The sequence below is a fragment of the Saccopteryx leptura genome, chromosome 7, assembly GCF_036850995.1.
Source record: "Saccopteryx leptura isolate mSacLep1 chromosome 7, mSacLep1_pri_phased_curated, whole genome shotgun sequence".
In the NCBI taxonomy this organism is placed as follows: Eukaryota; Metazoa; Chordata; class Mammalia; order Chiroptera; family Emballonuridae; genus Saccopteryx; species Saccopteryx leptura.
Genome location: NC_089509.1, coordinates 60,363,648 through 60,383,032, shown reverse-complemented (window position 1 = coordinate 60,383,032; position 19,385 = coordinate 60,363,648). Strand labels below are relative to the sequence as shown.

Sequence of the window (19,385 nt, the reverse complement as noted above, 5' to 3'; positions counted from 1 at the left end):
GCAAGAAATTCAAGATTTGGCCTGACCTGCGGTGGCACAGTGGATAGTGTCAATCTGGAATGCTGAGATCACTGGCTTGAAACCCTGGGCTTGCCTGCTCCTTCTATCTTCTCTCTCTCCCTCTAAAAATGAATAAATAAAATCTAAAAAAAGCTTTAAAAAAAAGAAATTCATCCTTTTCCCATCACTCCTTTATCTAGTCAGCTAATAAATTCTCGAGCCCCCCTTTTTGTCACTACTGCCTGTATCGTAGCTTAGACCTGATATCATTATCTTTCACCTGGGCTGTTAGGTTTCCTAGCTGGTATTTGTGCCTGCAGTCTTGATACCTCGCAAATCTGTTCTCTACATGGCAGCTTTACTGAGACATAACTTACTTAACATAAAATCACCCATTTAAAATATGTAGTTCAGTGGTTTTTAGTATATTTATGAGTCTATGCAATCATTACCACAACTTTAAAATATTTCCACCACCCCTTCCCACGCCCCCAAAACCCGTATCTGTTAGCAGTTCCTACCCATCTGTCCTTTTTTTTTTTTAATAAATTTTTATTTAAATGGGGTGACATCAATAAATCAGGGTACATATATTCAAAGAAAACATTTCCAGGTTATTTTGTCATTTAGTTCTGTTGCATACCCCCCATCTGTCCTTAACGCTCCCTCCTCTCCAGCCTCTAGCCTTAGGCAACCTCTAATCTGCTTTCTGTGTCTATGTGCCTGTTCTGGACATTTCATATAAATCATGAAATATGTGGTCTTTCGGGAAATAATGGCTTCCTTCACTTAGCATAATGTTTCAAAGTTTATCCATATTGCAGACTGTATCAGTGTTTCATTCCTTTTTATTGCTGAATATTCAATTGTGTAGATATGTAGCACATTTTATTTGTCTATCAGTCGAATATTTGAGTTGTTTCCATTAAGTAGTCTTTTTAAAGCACAAATCTGATCTCTTCCCACTTATTAAAATACTATAGGATTAAGTCCAGTAATCTGGCTCCAGTTTATTTTTCCATCTTCATTCCCTTCTGCCATTCTCCAACTGCAGATTTTATATTCAGGTAACATCAAACTACTTAATTCTGGTTTTACACCTCTGAGCCTTTGTCTGAGTCATTCCCTCTACCAGTAATATCTTACCTATTTATTCATTGGCAGAATTTTGATCCTCTTTTAAGACCCTGTTTAACATGTATGTAGTTACTTGTGTACAAGGTTTTCTGTTGGCAGCAGAGTTGTTAATAAAAAAAGATCAGAAATTTCTTAAATCTCAAATAGTACAGCAAGAGATTGAATTAAATAAAAGATGTTATAGCCCCACAATAGAGTGATATTCAGCTCTCAACCCACCATACAAAATTTTTTGTTTCCTGATCTGGGAATGACTTCCATGATATACAATTTTATTTTATTCATATTAGTTATGTGTATATATGTGTGCAGTATATGTTACCATTTATGAAAACCATGAGAAAAAAATGTGTATATTTGTTTTATATATACAGGGTGGGACAATAATAGGTTTAAAGTTATCCCTATTGAAAATAATACAGTAATTAAGTAGTAATACAAGAATAAACACTGTTTCATGTACTCACAACTGTAAACCTACTTTTGCACCACCCTGTGTATTCTTTGATGTACAAGTGCATTGGGACATCTTTGGAAGGCTGTAGATATACAAGAAATGCATAACATTGGCTACCTGTGAATATAGTTTCTTAATATAAAAAAACAACTTTTTAAAACCAAAGGTTGCTATAAAGCATTTCATTATACCAGTCTTCATTCTTGCTGCCCAACGTTATTTATTATCTTGTTCAATTTCATTATATTGTACATATTTCTGTTACCCAAATATCAAAATTTATTGTTACTATTTATATAAAATCACATTCTTATGAACAGCTTAAAATTACAGAAAAGTTAATATGATTTTTCTGTTAGCAGATTCATTTTGAAGACAGTATTTTTTTTACTTTTTATTCCAGTCCATGGTGAATACTCAATATGTATTTAAGCTCTTGAGCAATTGAGACAAGTAAAAATAACTTTGTAAAATCTAAAGCAAATGAATAGCAGTTATTCTGTTAGATGTAATATGTTATTCATTAGACTGTTATTAATATGTTATTCTGCCAGGCATTACTCTGTTTGTAATTTGAGCTACAGTGAAAATTCCAGACGTGCCTTTTTTTGCCTATCCCAAGTGTAGGTTTTTTCCTCTACTATAACATTACATTGTTAAGTATAAAGTCAGTGGAAGAAACTTTCAGGAACTTATACCAAGATAAATTTCTGGTATATTCTGTCCCTGAAGGGTTCTCTTTTCATTTCAGTTTTTGCTTTTATCTCCATATGATTCTTTCTTGTTCCCATCTCAAATTGTGTGCCCATAGAACTTTCCTATCTCAGCACTACTAAAATACTAATTACTACCCTTTTTTTGCTTCTGAAATTGAATAATGTCAGTCTTGTTCCACATACATCCTCCTCCCCACACTAATTTTTCTCCTTATTTTAATAATTATAATGTTACCAATGTATTTGTACTCGAATTTACTTTTTTTTTTTTTCCGAAGTGGGTGGGGGGCAGACAGACTCCTGCATGTGCCTGACCGGGATCCACCAGGCATGCCCACTAGGGGGCAATGCTCAGCCCCTTTGGGGCGTTGCTCTGCTGCAATTGGAGCCATTCTAGCACCTGAGGTGGAGGCCATGGAGCCATCCTCAGTGTCTGGGCCAACTTTGCTCCCATGGAGCCTTGGCTGCCGGCGGGGTGGGGGGTGGGGTGGGGGGTGGGGGGGGTAGAGAGAAAAGAGAGGGGGAAGGGTGGAGAAGCAGATGGGTGCTTCTCCTGTGTGCCCTGGCCAGGAATTAATTATACCCAAGACTTCCACACACCAGGCCAACACTTTACTGCTGAGCCAACCGGCCAGGGCCTCAAATTTACTTTCTTAAAAGATAGCACATTTGTAGGAAAATATTAATTGTTTTTGTTGAATGGTTGTCAACCTTTATTCTAAAGGTGGTGGAAAGTCATTGATACAATTTAAGCCTGGAAGTAACATAATTAAATATCCTTGCATAAGTTGTGTGGGCTTTTTACCTTCACTACTTTTATGGTTTTGAGAATTTCACATAAGGACACATCAGCCTATGGTGTTGGTGCCTTTAAGACATCTGACACACCTCTCATCTCTTTGTTTCTTCTCTTGGCTCTTCCCATTTTCTACAACTATCTTTTATTTCCTCTTCCTTATCCTCCATTTCTCCTCTCTTGGGGTGTCAGTGGTACTCATTGGCATCCATGGGCATTATTTAACCTGACTGTTATATTCTGTGTGTCTTCTACTCTAGACATATTACATTAGAGAGATGGTTGTTATCCTCTGTGAAATAACACAGGAACTGAGTACAAAAAGCTCTTATATCATAGGTATTCAGAGTGATCCTCAAGTGTGACATTTTTATTTAAAAGTTTAGCTCTTTTGAATGGTTGGATGTAAGGACTTATGTACAAAGGCACAAATCAGACTTTTCAGCTCTTATTTTGTGATGGTGTCTTAATGACCAAAATAGATTGTGTTGGTCATACAGTATCTTTTCAAACTTTAATGTAAGAGAAAAGCAAATTTTCTATTTAATTTAAAATTTTTTACTTCATTAATTTAGGTATGGATGGCAGAACAGAAAATATCATATGATAAGAAGAAACAAGAAGAATTAATGCAACAGTATCTTAAAGAACAAGAATCATATGATAATAGGTAAGAAATTCCACTATCCTGGTGATTTTAGAATAATCAGTTACATGAGGATGATCCCTTACTGAATTATATATTAAATTAGCCTTTTTGAATTGAATGTTTTAAATATAAGATTCTACTCTTATATTTGTAGATGGCCATTTACCCATAATTCACATTAAATATAGATTTGTGTGACATTGTATATAGTCTAGGATCAAGTCTCAACTTTGGCAAAGTTTAAAAGAACCATAAAAATCTATACTCAGACTACTGAGACCTCTCACAAAGATATTTCTTTAAAATACACTGAAATGAAAAGTTACACAGGAAAGCTTCAAAAAGTAAAGTGTCTCTTCTTGACCTGCATGTCATTGTTCTGTTAATGGCAGGATCTTGGCTAGAGTTCTACATTGGTTTGGTCCAGCAAAGAACCTGCCCTATAGTTGTTGTCATTTTATATGTGTATTTGTAAGTCTGACTCTGAGGCTGGTTTCTCTGGTTAATCAAGCAGGTGAATAGTGGTGCTTTAGTTCCATGGAACATACCTCTCACTTCTACTACTGGTTTTTATCAAAATATGGAACTTAAGCAAAGTAATGCTAAACTATTACTACTAAATACTCTCTTTAAAACATAACATAGTATATAGAGAGCAAAATTAAAGAAATACTTTTAGTTCAATTAAGTACTTTTCTCATTTTTAGTAAATCTGGTTAACTTTTATTCAATACTATACCTACTTTATGCAAGACAATGAATGATATTGTAGGGGCCTATAAAAGTGTGATAGCCGTCGGCCTAGCGTGCGGAGGACCCGGGTTCGATTCCTGGCCAGGGCACACAGGAGAAGCGCCCATTTGCTTCTCCACCCCTCCGCCGCACTTTCCTCTCTGTCTCTCTCTTCCCCTCCCACAGCCAAGGCTCCATTGGAGCAAAGATGGCCCGGGCGCTGGGGATGGCTCTGTGGCCTCTGCCCCAGGCGCTAGAGTGGCTCTGGTCGCAATATGGCGACGCCCAGGATGGGCAGAGCATCGCCCCCTGGTGGGCAGAGCGTCGCCCCATGGTGGGCGTGCCGGGTGGATCCCGGTCGGGCGCATGCAGGAGTCTGTCTGACTGTCTCTCCCCGTTTCCAGCTTCAGAAAAATGAAAAAAAAAAAAAAAAAAAAGTGTGATAGCATAGTTTCTCTCTACCTTCAAAAAAATCTAGAAAGGAATGGATATACACGTAGTTTTCAAGGCTGAATATCATAACTGTTGTATTAAAAACACACTGCTTTAAAAACTCTAACATGCTAGCTTGGCCTATGGTAGCACAGGAGATAGAGCGTCAACCTGAACACTAAGGTGACTGGTTCAAAACCCTGGGCTTGCCCGGTCAAGGCACATACAATAAAGAAAGCAATGAACAGCTAAAGTGAAACAACTATGAGTTAATACTTCTAGCTCTCCCTACCTCCCACCCCCGTCTCTCTCCTCTCTCTGTAAAATCAATTTAAAAAAAACTATAGCATGCTAATATAGAATAGAATAATTCCATTTGGGATTACAAGGTAAGACTTGAAAGAGGTGGCATTTAAACTGAACTATAAGAGGCCCTGGCCTGTTGGCTCAGTGGTAGAGCGTTGGCCTGGCGTGCAGGAGTCCCGAGTTCGATTCCTGGCCAGGGCCTACAGGAGAAGCGCCCATCTGCTTCTCCACCCCTCCCCCTCTCCTTCCTTTCTGTCTCTTTCTTCCCCTCCCGCAGCCGAGGCTCCATTGGAGCAAAGATGGCCCAGGCGCTGAGGATGGCTCTGTGGCCTCTGCCTCAGGCGTTAGGATGGCTCTGGATGCAACAGAGCCAGGCCCCAGATGGGTAGAGCATCGCCCCCTGGTGGGCATGCTGGGTGGATCCCGGTCGGGCGCATGTGGGAGTCTGACTGCCTCCCCGTTTCCAGCTTCAGAAAAATGCAAAAAAACCACCTGTTTGAGGTGGTGGCAGTGGGTGCCAGGAGGAAAAGGTACCTGCTGTCTGGGTCTGTGTCACTGACCTGGTCTTTCCCCAGCTTGCTGTCCTTATCCGTGCTTGTCTGTCTCTTGTGACACTTGTTTTTTTCCCCTGCCCCTGGGGGTTGTCTTCAAACTGTTGACTTCTAGGATTTGCTGATTTCACAGTGTGGTACTACTTTGTTTTTGTCTGTAGATTATTTCTCCAGGGGAAAAGGCAATGATTTCCTAAAAACTCATACGAATGTGAAGAAAAGCAGTATGTTACTGATTGTTGTCATTGTCATTGTTTTTTTATAGTGTAAAATAAAAATAGTAAACCGAACTATAAGAATGATAGGAATTTAAATTAGTGGTTCTCAACTGAGGGCTGTTATTGTCCCCCCAGGGGGACATGTGGCAATGTTTGGACACATTTTTGATTGTTACAACTCAGGTTGGGTGCTACCAGCCATCGAGCAGATGGAGACTAGGGATACTAAAAAACAGCTTATAATGCACAAGACAGCTTCTCACAACAAAGAGTGATGCAGTCCAAAATGCCAGTAGCACCACAGTTGAGAAACCTTGATTTACATGTCATAAAAGCTTATTAAAGATGATCACCATGGGAGAGTAGAGAGGGTGTTCAGGAAACAGTCAATAATTGAGTTAGACCAATAAAGAGATAGGGTAGGTGGGAAAGTAGGCTTGCAACAGATTATAGTGTGTTTATTCTTCATCTTAAAAAAAGAATTACTTGCCTTGGCCTGATAGCTCAGTTGGTTAGAGTGTTGTCCTGATAGACCAAGGTTGCGGGTTCAACCCCCCAGTCAAGGTACATACAGGAATCAACCAGTAAATGCATAGATAAGTGGAACAACAAATCAAATCAATGTTTCTCTTTCTGTGTCCCTCTTTCCAAACATCAAGCAATAAATTTTTTTAGAGTTTCTTTTTTTTCCTTTAGTAATTAATAAATATTTGAAGCTATGTATATATATCCTGTGTTTTTTGGAATTTTGCCCACTAATTTTAACATTCATTGACGGATCTTACCTGTATCAGTTATTGTGGTTTTCTAATGGTGATTTTTTTTTTTTTTTTTTTTTGAGAGAGAGAGACAGGAAGGGAGAGCGATGAAAAGCATCAACTCATAGTTGCATCACTTTAGGTGTTCATTGGTTGCTTCTCATACATGTCTTGACTGGGGGTGGCAGGGATTGCAGCCAAGCCAGTGACTCCTTGCTCAAGCCAGCAACCATATGATGATGTCTCTAATCTCACACTCAAGCCATCAATTCTGCACTGAGGCTGATGAGCCTGCGCTCAAACCAGGTGAGCCCACACTCAAGCTGGCGACCTCGGGGCTTTGAACTTAGCATCCCAGGTCAGTGCTCTATCCACTCACTGTACCACCACTGGTCAGGCCCTAATGGTGATTTTCTAATTCTCTCATTCCTTCTACACTTTTTTAAATTTGAATTCTTCTCAAAAGAAAAATTTTCCCTTTGTCTCATTTAGTTAGATATTTATTCATTTATGTCAGTGTGGACTCATAGATATTTCAGATGTCATCTAAGGAGTGGAGTAAAGTTTTGGAACTTTATCACAAAACTTTAATTCTCTTGGAGTTTTAGGGGTTGAGAGGACAGTTATTCTATAATTTTTTCCTCTTACATAAAATTGTTAACCTTAGTCTTATTTTATTTAGATTGCTTATGGGAGATGAACGGGTAAAGAATGGCCTTAATTTCATGTATGAGGCTCCACCAGGAGCTAAAAAAGGTACTCGCCTCATTTCTTTTCTTAGGTCTTTGGTATGTTTGCAACTAACGTTTAAGAGCGGTTAATGACATTTTTAAAGTTGTTACCTTTTAAAATTGCTATTATTGTATAAAAATAATATTTGAAAATGCTGTAATCAGTAGAGTAAATACTAAAAATATTTGTCTAATATATAATATTTCATGATTTGTCCTTTGAGGAGGAAAAAAATCTCAACATCAGAAGTACATTTATTCTTTTATAATTTATGTATATATCTTTTGTCCTTACTGAATATACTTATAAATAGAGAGCATAATATTCACTGTTTAAAAATCTATAAAAGTAAAAATAAAATAAAAATCTATAAAAGTTAAAAAATTAGGAATTACATGCTTATTAAGTGCTATCTCTTAATACTATATTTTATCCTTCAGTGTTTTGAACTTATCTTGTGAAAGAAAAAAATGTCAAACCAATAAACTCTACAAGTCACAATTAAATATCATGATATATCATAGTATATATAGTATATGATAAACTTTTAAGAAGTTTTTAACTTGATCTACCTTTTCCTCCCATATTTTTTGTATGCAATCAAGAAAACAAAGAGGTAAAGTACCACTTTCTATATTTGAATTTACTTGCAATAGATTGTAATTTTATGAAAATATTGAAAGACTTTTTAATGATTTTAGAAAGAGGAAGCAGAAGGAGAAACCGAATACAAGTTTGAATGGCAGAAAGGAGCTCCCCGAGAAAAGTAAGAACTGGTTTTCTTTTCAGATAAAATATATGTCACTAAATTTATCTAATATCTCCTCTTGTGTTGTCTTTTCATTCTCTGAAGAAGGCATTTAATATGAATAGGTAGTTTTAATAATTTGTCTTATGCAATTAATTTACTTGATTATAGTCTCTTTTATTTATTTTTTTCATTTTTTTAAAATTACAGGTCATTAGACTAGACATTTAATAACTAAGTGATGTTGGAAATACTAAATGGATTTTTATAGTTCTATATATTATGTTTGTATATTTTTTTTTACTTAATAGATATGCCAAAGATGACATGAACATCCGAGATCAGCCCTTTGGTATTCAGGCAAGTGATACATATTTTAGTCTGTAAGTATAATTTGTATTTAACAAATGCTTCTCTATATTATTATCCAAAGGTATTTAAGCAGAAAAGGGGCTCAATTGTTTCTATTTGTACCTGGTAATAGAAGGACTAGGGGAGAGAACATTAAATGTAATAGACTGATGAAAGAGAGAAATCAAAGTTTTGTAGTGAATGTTATGATGATAATTGGCTTTGCCATTTCAAGGAATTTGGAGAATTAGCTCAAAATCCAGAAAAGATGCAAAAAAATACTTGTTTTGAACTAGAACAAGTTGTCATCAGCGGGCTAGATTCTTGTTATAATTAACATTTTTTGTAACATTGCCACGCTTATTTATTTTCATACTGTCTGTGGCTGCTTTCCTGCTACAGTGACAGAGTTGAGTAGTTGTAACAGAGACCTCTGGCCCATAAAGCCTAAAATATTTACTATAGGCTAGCGGTTCTCAACCTGTGGGTCGCGACCCACAGGTTGAGAACCACTGCTATAGGCAGTCCCTGGGTTATGAATGAGACTGGTTTTGTAAGTTTGAAAATGTTTAAGTTTTTACATGCACAGAAAGGTAAAAAAGTATGTTAAGACAAACATCTAAGTTGCATTTAATAGGGAAATGTACCTGTTCCAACTTACATGCAAATTCAACTTAGGAACAAACTTATAGAACCTATCTCATCCCTAACTGGGGGACTACCTGTATCTGGCCTTTTACAAAAAGTTTGCCAACCCCTGGTCTAGGAAATTGAAACTTAAAGGTTAACTTTTTAAAATTAGAGAATTTAATATGAAACCATGACATACTTTGTTTTGAAATTTTACCTTTGTTTTGTTTTGTTTTGAGAGAGAGAAAGGAAAGGAGGATAGGAAAGGGAGAGAGAGAGAAACATCAGCTTGTTATTCTACTTAGTTGTGTACCCACTGATTGCCTCTCATACATGCTTTGACCAGGGCTTGAACCGGTGACCTTGTGGTTGTGCCAGCACCCTCTGGATCAAGCAGTTGACCCTGGACCAGTAACCTGGGCACTCCAGGACAACGCCACTGGCCAGGACACCATTTGGGGGGTGGGAGGGGAGTATGACATTGTTTTATTGTCACAAAATAAGAGTCAAAAAGAAGTACATAGAATTTAGCTTAGCTTTCAAATAGGATTTATAGTAAAAGATCTTAGTATTTGTATTAAATTATAAAATATATTTATGGAGTCTCTTTCTCTGGATATCTAAAATTAGAATAATTCAATATAAAGTCTACCAAGAAGGAGGGATTCGAACATTGGTTAGATTCTTAGTATTTTAATAACCAAAATAATGTTTACTATTATTTCTCAGGTTCGAAATGTGAGGTGCATTAAATGTCACAAATGGGGTCATGTCAACACAGATCGAGAATGTCCTTTGTTTGGTCTTTCTGGAATCAATGCAAGTTCAGTTCCCACTGATGGCGCAGGTAGGCATTAGACATAATTTATTTGTTTTAGAATTTATATCAAGGACAAGTAATGAAAGATAAAATAATATTTTCTTTTAATCTCTCTGGGTTATTGTTTTCTTTTGGTTGGGTTGGGTTGGGTTTTTTGAACTAAGGCACATTCCCAAAATATGATGCCCAATGGGAAACTCGGATCATATGTTTTGAATTTGAAAGGCTGTATATTAGAATTAAATTTAATGTGTCTAGCTAAGGGCCCCTATGAAGGATATATTAACATAATTTATCAGGTTAGTAACCTAAAAATGGCAGGAAGAAATGTTATTTCTCATAGTAATGTTCTCCTGAATTGTAAAAGTAGGTTGGTCTAGAAGTCTTAGCAATTACCTTTTTTTTAATTCAGAGATAAAATCAAAACTAAGTTTAAAATGATGTTAACTATGTTAAAATTATTTTTTACTTGAAAATTATTTACTTTCCAGCATATTATTGTCTACTTAAAAAAATTGGCCTAATTTGGTTTATGTCATTTGGTTTCTTTTTATTAAAAATAATTAAAACTGAGAAATTTTAACTTAAATTAGTATATTGTTGAGACAGCCACACTGATCAAACCATAACTCATAATAAATTATAATTAGAAATAACCTGCTTAACCCTATAACGTTACACAAGTTATTTTATTTTGTGTGGTTTATTTAAAGATTTTATTTATTCATTTTTGAGAGAGGAAAGGGGGGGGGGGAGCAGGAAACATCAACTTGTAGTTGCTTCTTGTATGTGCCCTGACCAGGCAGTCCTGCGGCTTCGAACTGGTGACCTCAGCATTCCAGGTTTATGTTTTATCCACTATGCCACCACAGGTCAGGCAAGGTATTTCACCTTTATGAGCTTCAACTCTTCATTTTAAAATAAGGGTTTGATTATATAACTCGAGATCTTCTACATTTTTTTAAGCAGCTATAAAATCTGTTTTTCTTTAAAAAGATATATAAAACAGATAAAGACAAAGCTATTCTATTGAAGCAAATCTCTGGGCATGAAGCCCCATCCTCAGCTCATCTAGTCCTCTGATGCACCTGTTCATACTCTCTATGGCTTCCACTGCCACCTCTGAGCCCAGGGTTTACCCTCAATCAGCATATGACCTTCAGTCTCCAGTCTATAGCAAGAGATACTGCTTTTTCTCAGCAAGCCAGATGTAGGCTGTAGGATTCAAGATGCCAGTTTTCATATTAGGAGTTTAGAAATCTGATCCATTATCAAGTTTGACACTCTTTCTTTAATGGTGTTATGAATGTCAGAATAGGTAGAGGAAGTACACAGATAGAATATTGTAATTAAAATTTTAAACCTGACCGATGGTGGCACAGATAGAGCATTGACCTGGGATGCTGATGTCCCCGGTTTGAAACCCTGAGGTCGCCAGCATAAGTGTGGGCTCATCTGGCTTGAGCATAAGCTCACCAGCTTGAGCTCAGGGTTGCTGGCTTGAGCATAGAATCATCAATGTGATTCCATGGTCACTCACTTGAGCCCAAAGGTTGCTAGCTTGAAGCCCAAGGTCGTTGGCTTGAGCAAGGTGTCACTGGCGTGGCTGGTTCCCCCCCAGTCAAGGCACACATGAGAAAGCAATCAATGAACAACTAAAGTGCTGCAACTGTGAGTTGATGCTTCTCATCTTTCTCCCTTCCTTTCTCTTCCTCTCTCACTAAAAATATAAATAAAAAATAAAAAGAACTAAATGGGGAGTAACTTGATTTAGTGGCCAGGAAGGGCCTTCTGACGAAGTGATGTTAAACTGAGACCTGACAATGACAGGAAAGATGCAGCTGTGTAAGATCTGAGAGGAGAGCATTTGGTATCATAGGCAGAAGGAACAGCCTTCCACACAGAGGGAACCATAACTTCAGAGAGCAGTGTACTTGGTGGCCAAGAACACAGACTGGGGAGCGCTAGAGCTAAGTCAGTACCTGATTTGTAATCCTAGCTCTGCTCCTTAGTAGCTTAAAGCAAACTGCTTAACTGCTCTGTGGGATGTAAGTGTAAGAACAAATACTGGTAAATATTTTCTAAGAATATCTCAAAACACTGAACTCTCTGATAAAAATCAGTCACTTTACCTTCTGTGACACCACATAAGATGATGTACCACATACTTCTGATGTATCGTCAAGGTTGAGAGCCATCAGCTCAGCTGTATGTAAGAACAGTGAGTTGAAGATCTGCGAAACAGTACTTTTGTTTGTTTGTTTTAAATTATGTTTTACTAATATTACACACTCATGGGTTTATCCCAAAAGAGTAATCATGGATATGTCCAAAGATTTTGTTGCTAAGTATTTTGTCTAATAGTAAGAGAGAGAAGCTAAATACATAATAAAAGGATATTAAGTGAATAATTATGTGTTATCAATTGTATACTATACTGTGCAGCCATTAAAGATGATGTGAAGTCTGCTTAATGATATGAATGTTGTTTATATCATTTGGCCGAGTAAGATTATGAAACAAAGTAGTTATATGGATTCAATTTGTGTTTCTTTTTATATCTTTAGGTAAACATACAGATAGATATTTTTAGAAAAATGCCTGGAAGGGGATAGCCCAACATATTAACAGTGGTAGTACGTTTATAATTTTTAAGTGAATATTATTTTTGAAGAATTAAAACTATACATAGAAATAAATTACTTAAAATTGTATTGCTCAGTTGATGTCTTTAAGGTTTGACCTGAATTTAGCAGGATCACTTAACTAACACTAATAGAGAATCTTAAAACAAAATCAAAACTCTCCTATATCAAGTAGGAGAGCAAGTAATAATGATGTTGTATTTGAATTTGAATGCAATGAAAAAACAAACTGCCCAATTTCCTAATCCACTTGCTGATTCAAGCTAAAAAATCTTTTTATTTAAAAAAAATCACCTATTGAATAATGTCTCACCAGTGAATAGAGATTATTTTTGCAATAAGGCAATTTCAGTGGATGTGGTTATCATGGGATAATCACACCCCTGGGGTATATAGTCTTGTGCCTGTAATCCCCCAGGAGTGTAATTATTTCATGATAACCGTACCCCCTGGTGTTGCATTATTTCTATTATGAAATTCTTACTGTAGTATATAAAGTAACTTACTTTGATCACTGGAAACTGCAAGGTGCTGTTAGAATGTTCCAGCTGTGAGGTTTACAGAGACCAGCTCTGAGATTTACTTCTCCTTTACAAAGTTAAATTAGGCAATCAAAATGCTTTTTTGGCTAAGCTTGTTTAGAATATCTTTGCTACTGATAAGATCATCTTTGTAAGTTTTTATCTATTCTAGATACATCCAAATTATATGTAAAACTTGCAAGCTTCAATGGTGACTGAATTTTTATGAAATATTTTTATTTTACAATATAATGAAATGTCCTGTTACCCAGCTTATATCCATATTCTGTGGCCCTATTCTTATTATAGAGTGTTATCATTTGTCACTCATGTTTTTTAATGTTATTGAAATTGAACACTTTTTGCCTGACCAGGCAGTGGCACAGTAGTTAGAGCATGAGTCTGGAATGCTAAGGACCCAGGTCAAAACCCTGAGGTTGCTGGCTTGAGTGTGGGCTCATCAGGCTTGAGCACAGGGTTGCCAGCTTGAGTGTGGAATCATAGACATGACCCCATGGTCGATGGCTTGAGCCCAAAGGTTGCTGGCTTGAAAACCAAGGTTGCTGGCCTGAACCCAAGGTCGCTGGCCTAAGCAAGGGGGTCACTGGTTCAGCTGGAGCCCCCTGGTGAAGACACATCATGAGAAAGCAATCAATGAACAACTAAGGTGCTGCAATGACGAATTGATGCTTCTCATCATCTCTCCCTTCCAGTCTGTCTGTCTCACTCTCTCTTTCTATCTCGTGTGCACACTTAAAAAAAAAGGAATAAAAGGAACATTTTTTAATCTGCAGTGGTGTTTTCAACAAAGCAAGTAGATTTCTTTGGGGGGGGATTATTTGGGTTTTTGTTTATTTGTTTGTTTGTTTGTTTGTTTGTTTAGTGGGCCATTATATTTAATCCTAGCTCGCACCCAGCCGGTGAGAAATACACACAATGGATAAACAATTCCCTTTCCATTCAGGGCTCCCAAAGCCACTGACTTAGCTGAGTTTCCTAGAATCAAAGGTTTGTACCTCACCAGCCTTATTCTCACCTCTGTTCCCCATCTCCTCTTTGCACAAAGTGGCTTCTTCTTCAGCACTCCGCCATCTTGGCTGCTTCCCTCTGCAATGCTAATAGCAGGAACCGAGCGATTATATGTATTTTTGACTTCACAGATTTCATAGTTACATGTATCTGTATGCCTTTAGTGAATCGTTTTGTTTGTTCTCTTTGTCTTGTTTCTTTTTCTTAGACCTCTCTTTAGAGAAGTTTTAGGTTTATAGCAATATTGAGAGGAAAGTACACTGATTTCCCATATACCCTTCCCTGACAAATGCATAGCCTTCCTAATTATCAACATTCTTTTTTTTTTCCTCTAAAGTTAGAAGCAGGGAGGCAGTCACACAGACTCCTGCATGTGCCCAACTGAGATCCACCTAGCATGCCCACCAGGGGGCACTGCTCTGCCCATCTAGGGCATTGCTCCATTGTGGCTGGAGCCATTCTAGCACCCGAGGCAGAGGCCATAGAGCTGTCCTCAGCGCCCGGGCCAACTTTGCTCCAATGGAGCCTTGGCTGTGGGAGGGGAAGAGAGAGATAGAGAGAAAGGAGAGGGGGAAGGGTGGAGAAGCAGATGGGTGCTTCTCTTGTGTGCTCTGACTGGGAATCGAACCCGGGACTTCCACACACTGGGCCAATGCTCTACCACTGAGCCAACCGACCAGGGTCTATTATTAACATTCTTTTCAAGAGTGGTACCTTTATTACAATTAATGAACCTACATTGACATATTATCACCCAAAGTCCATAGTCTGCCTGAGAGCTCTCTCTTGGTGTACATTTTATGATTTGGATGAATATGATATGTACCCACCATTATATCATACAGAGTGGTTTCACTGCACTGAAAGTCCTCTATGCTCCACCTGTTTATCCCTCCCTCCCCTCCACTATGTAGTTTTGTCTTTTCCTGAGGATCATATAGTTGGAATCTTATAGTATGTAATTTTTTTCAGATTGGCTTCTGTCATTTAGCAGTATATACTTATGTTTCCTCTATTTCTTTTCATGGCTTGACAGCTTTTTTCTTCTCAGTGCTGAATTTCATTGTCTGCATATACCACAGTTTATTAATCCATTCACTTACTGAAGAGCATCTTGGTTACTTTCAGGTTTTGACAATTGTAAATAAAGCTGCTCTCACTCATATGTAGGCTTTTGTGTGGTCATAAGTTTTCAATTCTTTTGGATCAATACCAACAAGTGTGATTGCTGGATCGTGTGGTAAGAGTATGTTTAGTTTTATAAGAAACTGTCTTTCATTGTAGCTATATCTTTTTGCATTGCCACTAGCAAAGAATGAGTGTTTGTGTTGCTCCACATCCTTGCCAGCATTTGGCATCATCAGTGTTACGAATTTTGACCATTCTAATAAACGTGCAATGGCATCTCTGTTTAATTTTTATTTTTCTGATGATATGATGCAGCGCCTCGTTTCATGTGTTTACTTACCATCTGTATTCTTCTTGGTGGGTTGTCTGTAAAGGCCTTGGACTTTTTTTGTTTGGACTGTTTTTTAAATTGGGTTGTTTTCTTGCTGTTGAGTTTTAAGAGTAATTTATATATTTTGGATAACAGGTGTATTTTCTGCAAATATTTTCCCCCAGTGGCTTGCCTTTTTATTTTCTTGAGTGTTTTTTAAACAGTTTTATTAAGTTATAATTTACATACCATTTAAAGTGTACAATTCAGTGGCTTTGAATTCAATGGCTTTGAGTTTGTGTATTCACAGAATTGTACATTCATTAGCACAGTCAATTTTAGAACATTTCCATTACCCCAAAGGGAACTTCACATTCCTCAGCCCTCACTGTCCAGGCCGTCTCCCCCAACCCCAGGCAACCAATATCCTAACTACCTTTTAGTTTTTAGATTGCCAGTTTGAGACATTTCCCAGAAATGAAATTGTACAATATCTAGTGAAGAAAGTGGTTTTAATGGCTCTTTCTTTGCCTTGAAATTTTACACTTTAGTGCAATTAAATTTGCATTGCTTTCCCCTACCCCCAACCCAAAATAAGCACTTTCAGCATTCTCTCTCCCCACGGAGTCTGGACATGTCACCCTCCTCGCACATTGATGTGCAACAATATGCACAGAGTATTCATTGTTAACCCGGGAACCTCATTCAAACTCTCCAGAGTTTTTATTCGGGTTTAATTATATAGGCATGAATGACAGAATCATTGGCCATATGGTTGAACTCAATCTCTAGTCCCTGTCCCTTTCCCAAAGGTCAGGCTGTTATGTGGCTCAAACGTCCAACCCTCTGAGCACATGGTTGGTCTTTCTGTTATGGCCAGTCCCATCCTGAGTCATCTCCATAGTATAATATAACCTATGTAGGGGCACACCTTGGTCACCTTATTAACATAAACTATTAGATCCCATCCTGAATAACAAAGATACACCTGTCGCTGAGGAAACTTGGAAGATTTAGAGGCTCACTCTCAGGAACTGGGGACACAGGTCAGCCAAATTTTTTATTACATAGCAGTTGTATTTTCATTTTCACTTAGTTTAAGATATTTTAAATTTTCTCAAGACTTCTTCAATCCATGTATTATTTAGAAGTATGTTGTTTAATCTCCAAATATTTTAGCATTTATTTTTGACTATCTTTCTGTTACTAATTTCTAGTTTAATTTTATTTTGGCCTGAGACAGTTCTTTGTGTGATTTCTATTTTATATTTCTTAAAGTGTGTTTGTTATATGGCCAAGAATGTTACGTGGTTTGCCATGGTGAATATGAGCTTGAGAAGAATGTGTATTCGAGTATTATGCTATTGTGGGATGGAGTGTTCTATAAATGTCAATTAGGTCCACTTGATGGATGGTGCCATTCAGTTCAACTATATCCTGTTGGTTTTCTGCCTCCTGGATCTTTCTATTTTTGTTAGAGGGGCATTGAAGTCCTAGCTATAATAGTGTATTTGTTTCTAATAACATTTCTATCAGTTTTTGTTTTGTTTTGTTTTTGCTTCACATATTTTGATGCACTGTTAGGTGCATACACGTATGAGATTGTTATGTCTTCTTGGAAAATGAACCCCTTTTCATTATGTAATTGGCTCTCTTTATCCTTGATGAAATTTCCTTGATCTGAAATCTGCTTTGTCTGAAATTAATATAGATACTCCAGTTTTATTTGATTACTGTTAGCATAGTATCTTTTCTATCCTTTATTTTTAATCTGTCTTTATATTTAAAGTGGTTTTCTTGTGTATAACACATAATTGAGTCTTATTTCTTACTCTGTTATTGATATAATTGGATTTTTTTTCTGCCATATTTGTCTTTGTCATTTTAGCTAGAGAGAGACAAGAAGCAAGAGAGATGAGAAGCATCAACTTGTAGTTGTGTCACTCCAGTTGTTTATTGCTTCTCATATATGCCTTGATGGGGAAGAAGAATTTTACATTAAGCCATAGAACTGATAGCAGTATTCTATAGCAGAGTCCCCACATGCTGTTCCTCTTTTTATCAACCTTTTATGTTGAAGGCATTTTTGTTACTTATGAGAACGTATTTGGGAAATTCAACAAAATAATTGTCTGATTGTAAGGTTTGCTAGAAAGACACACAAGACCTGGCTGGGTATCTCAGTTGGTTAGAGCATCGTTCTCATACACCAAGGTTGTGGATTTGATTCCTGGTCAGGGAAAATACAGGAATCAACCAATGAATGCATAAATAAGTAGAACAACAAATCAGTGTCTCTCTCTCCCTTTCTACCTCTTCCTACCTCTCCCTTTCTCTTTCTAAAATCAGTAAATCTTTATTTTTTTTTATATTTTATTTATTCATTTTTATTAGAGAGAGAGGGGAGAGAGAGAGAGAGGGAGAGATAGAGAGAGAACAGGGGGAGGAGCAGGAAGCATCAACTCCCATATGTGCCTTGACCAGGCAAGCCCAGAGATTTGAACCGGTGACCTCAGCATTCCAGGTCGACGCTTTATACACTGCGGTACCACGGGTCAGGCAATCTTTATTTTTTTTAAGACTTCATTTATTCATTTGAAAGAAAGAGAGGGAATGAGAGAGAGAGAGAGAGAGAGAGAGAGAAGAAAGGGAGGCACAGGAAGCACCAACTCCGTTTGTGCCTTGACCAGGCAAGCCCAGGGTTTCAAACCGGCAACCTCAGTGTTCCAGGTTAACATTTTATTCAGTGTACCACCACAGGTCAGGCAATAAATCTTTTAAAAATAAAAACACATAGAAGTATACTGGAAGGACTCTCTGTAGAAAGAAAGATGATAAACTCATTTGCCCTTGTGGCAAATCTCCCTGAATTGGTTATGGATTTCTCTTATGCAACTCCCTAAAGATGTTGAATCCTACCAGCAGAGCTGCTAGGAAGCCCTGCATCTGATGACAGAATTTTTTCAAATCCTCCAGCATAATTCAACTGCAGAAAAAGTATTTGTGTTACTAGAATCTCAATAAAGCTAAACTAAAATAAGCAGATATTAAAACTAATAAATAAGGGATTGACTTCACAATGAAGAAGTAAAGATGGGCACCATCTCTGACCTTTATAACATCTAGTTGGTCAGTCAGGAACCAAATTTATTTTGAATGCATGAGGAAGCTAGTTAACCGAAAAGAAATTTTGACCTATTAAAGAGATTATTCAGCAAACTTATCAAGTCATAGTGGTTCAAAGGTCAAAATGATGCTCTGGATTGGTACTTTATATTTTGGTTATTTTAAGTGATCACCAATGGTTAGGCCATTTCAAACTACACTGCTCACAAAATTAGGGGATCAGGGAACATGCAGACACTCCAGGACTTTCAGCCTTTTGTATAGCGCATATTCACCAATGAAATAAAAGTTGGTTTCGTTTGCATCTCATTTGCATAATTGAACAACTCTTTCACTTGTTTGCTTTTCTGATGTTCTTGTTTAATAAAAATCAAATGCTTTTTTTTATCGCTTTGTATTCATTTTGAAATATCCTTTAATTTTTGTGAGCAGTATATTATAAGCAGTATTATAATTCAGTGATTAATTTGTTGTTAGAGTAGCTATGCCTTGAAATTCCATTGACATTAACAGATTAATTGCAGTCCTGTTCTATCAGTAAATGGCTGTTCTGTGCTAAAGGCATGTATGGGACCAGTAGTGGCTACACCTCC

At 37.2% G+C, this 19,385-nt stretch overlaps 1 protein-coding gene across 2 annotated transcripts in view; it reads left to right on the top strand.

Moving 5' to 3' along the window:
- Positions 1-19,385, top strand: part of CIR1 (corepressor interacting with RBPJ, CIR1) — a 34,870-nt gene that overhangs the window by 1,465 nt on the left and 14,020 nt on the right. The window contains exons 2-7 of one of the 2 annotated variants that reach the window (XM_066346549.1): positions 3,682-3,776; positions 7,435-7,508; positions 8,090-8,100; positions 8,186-8,250; positions 8,544-8,592; positions 9,943-10,060. In XM_066346549.1, the coding sequence (XP_066202646.1) occupies positions 3,682-3,776; positions 7,435-7,508; positions 8,090-8,100; positions 8,186-8,250; positions 8,544-8,592; positions 9,943-10,060 (412 nt within the window). The remainder of the gene's footprint in view (positions 1-3,681; positions 3,777-7,434; positions 7,509-8,089; positions 8,101-8,185; positions 8,251-8,543; positions 8,593-9,942; positions 10,061-19,385) is intronic. The other variant, XM_066346550.1, reaches the window with a different exon arrangement.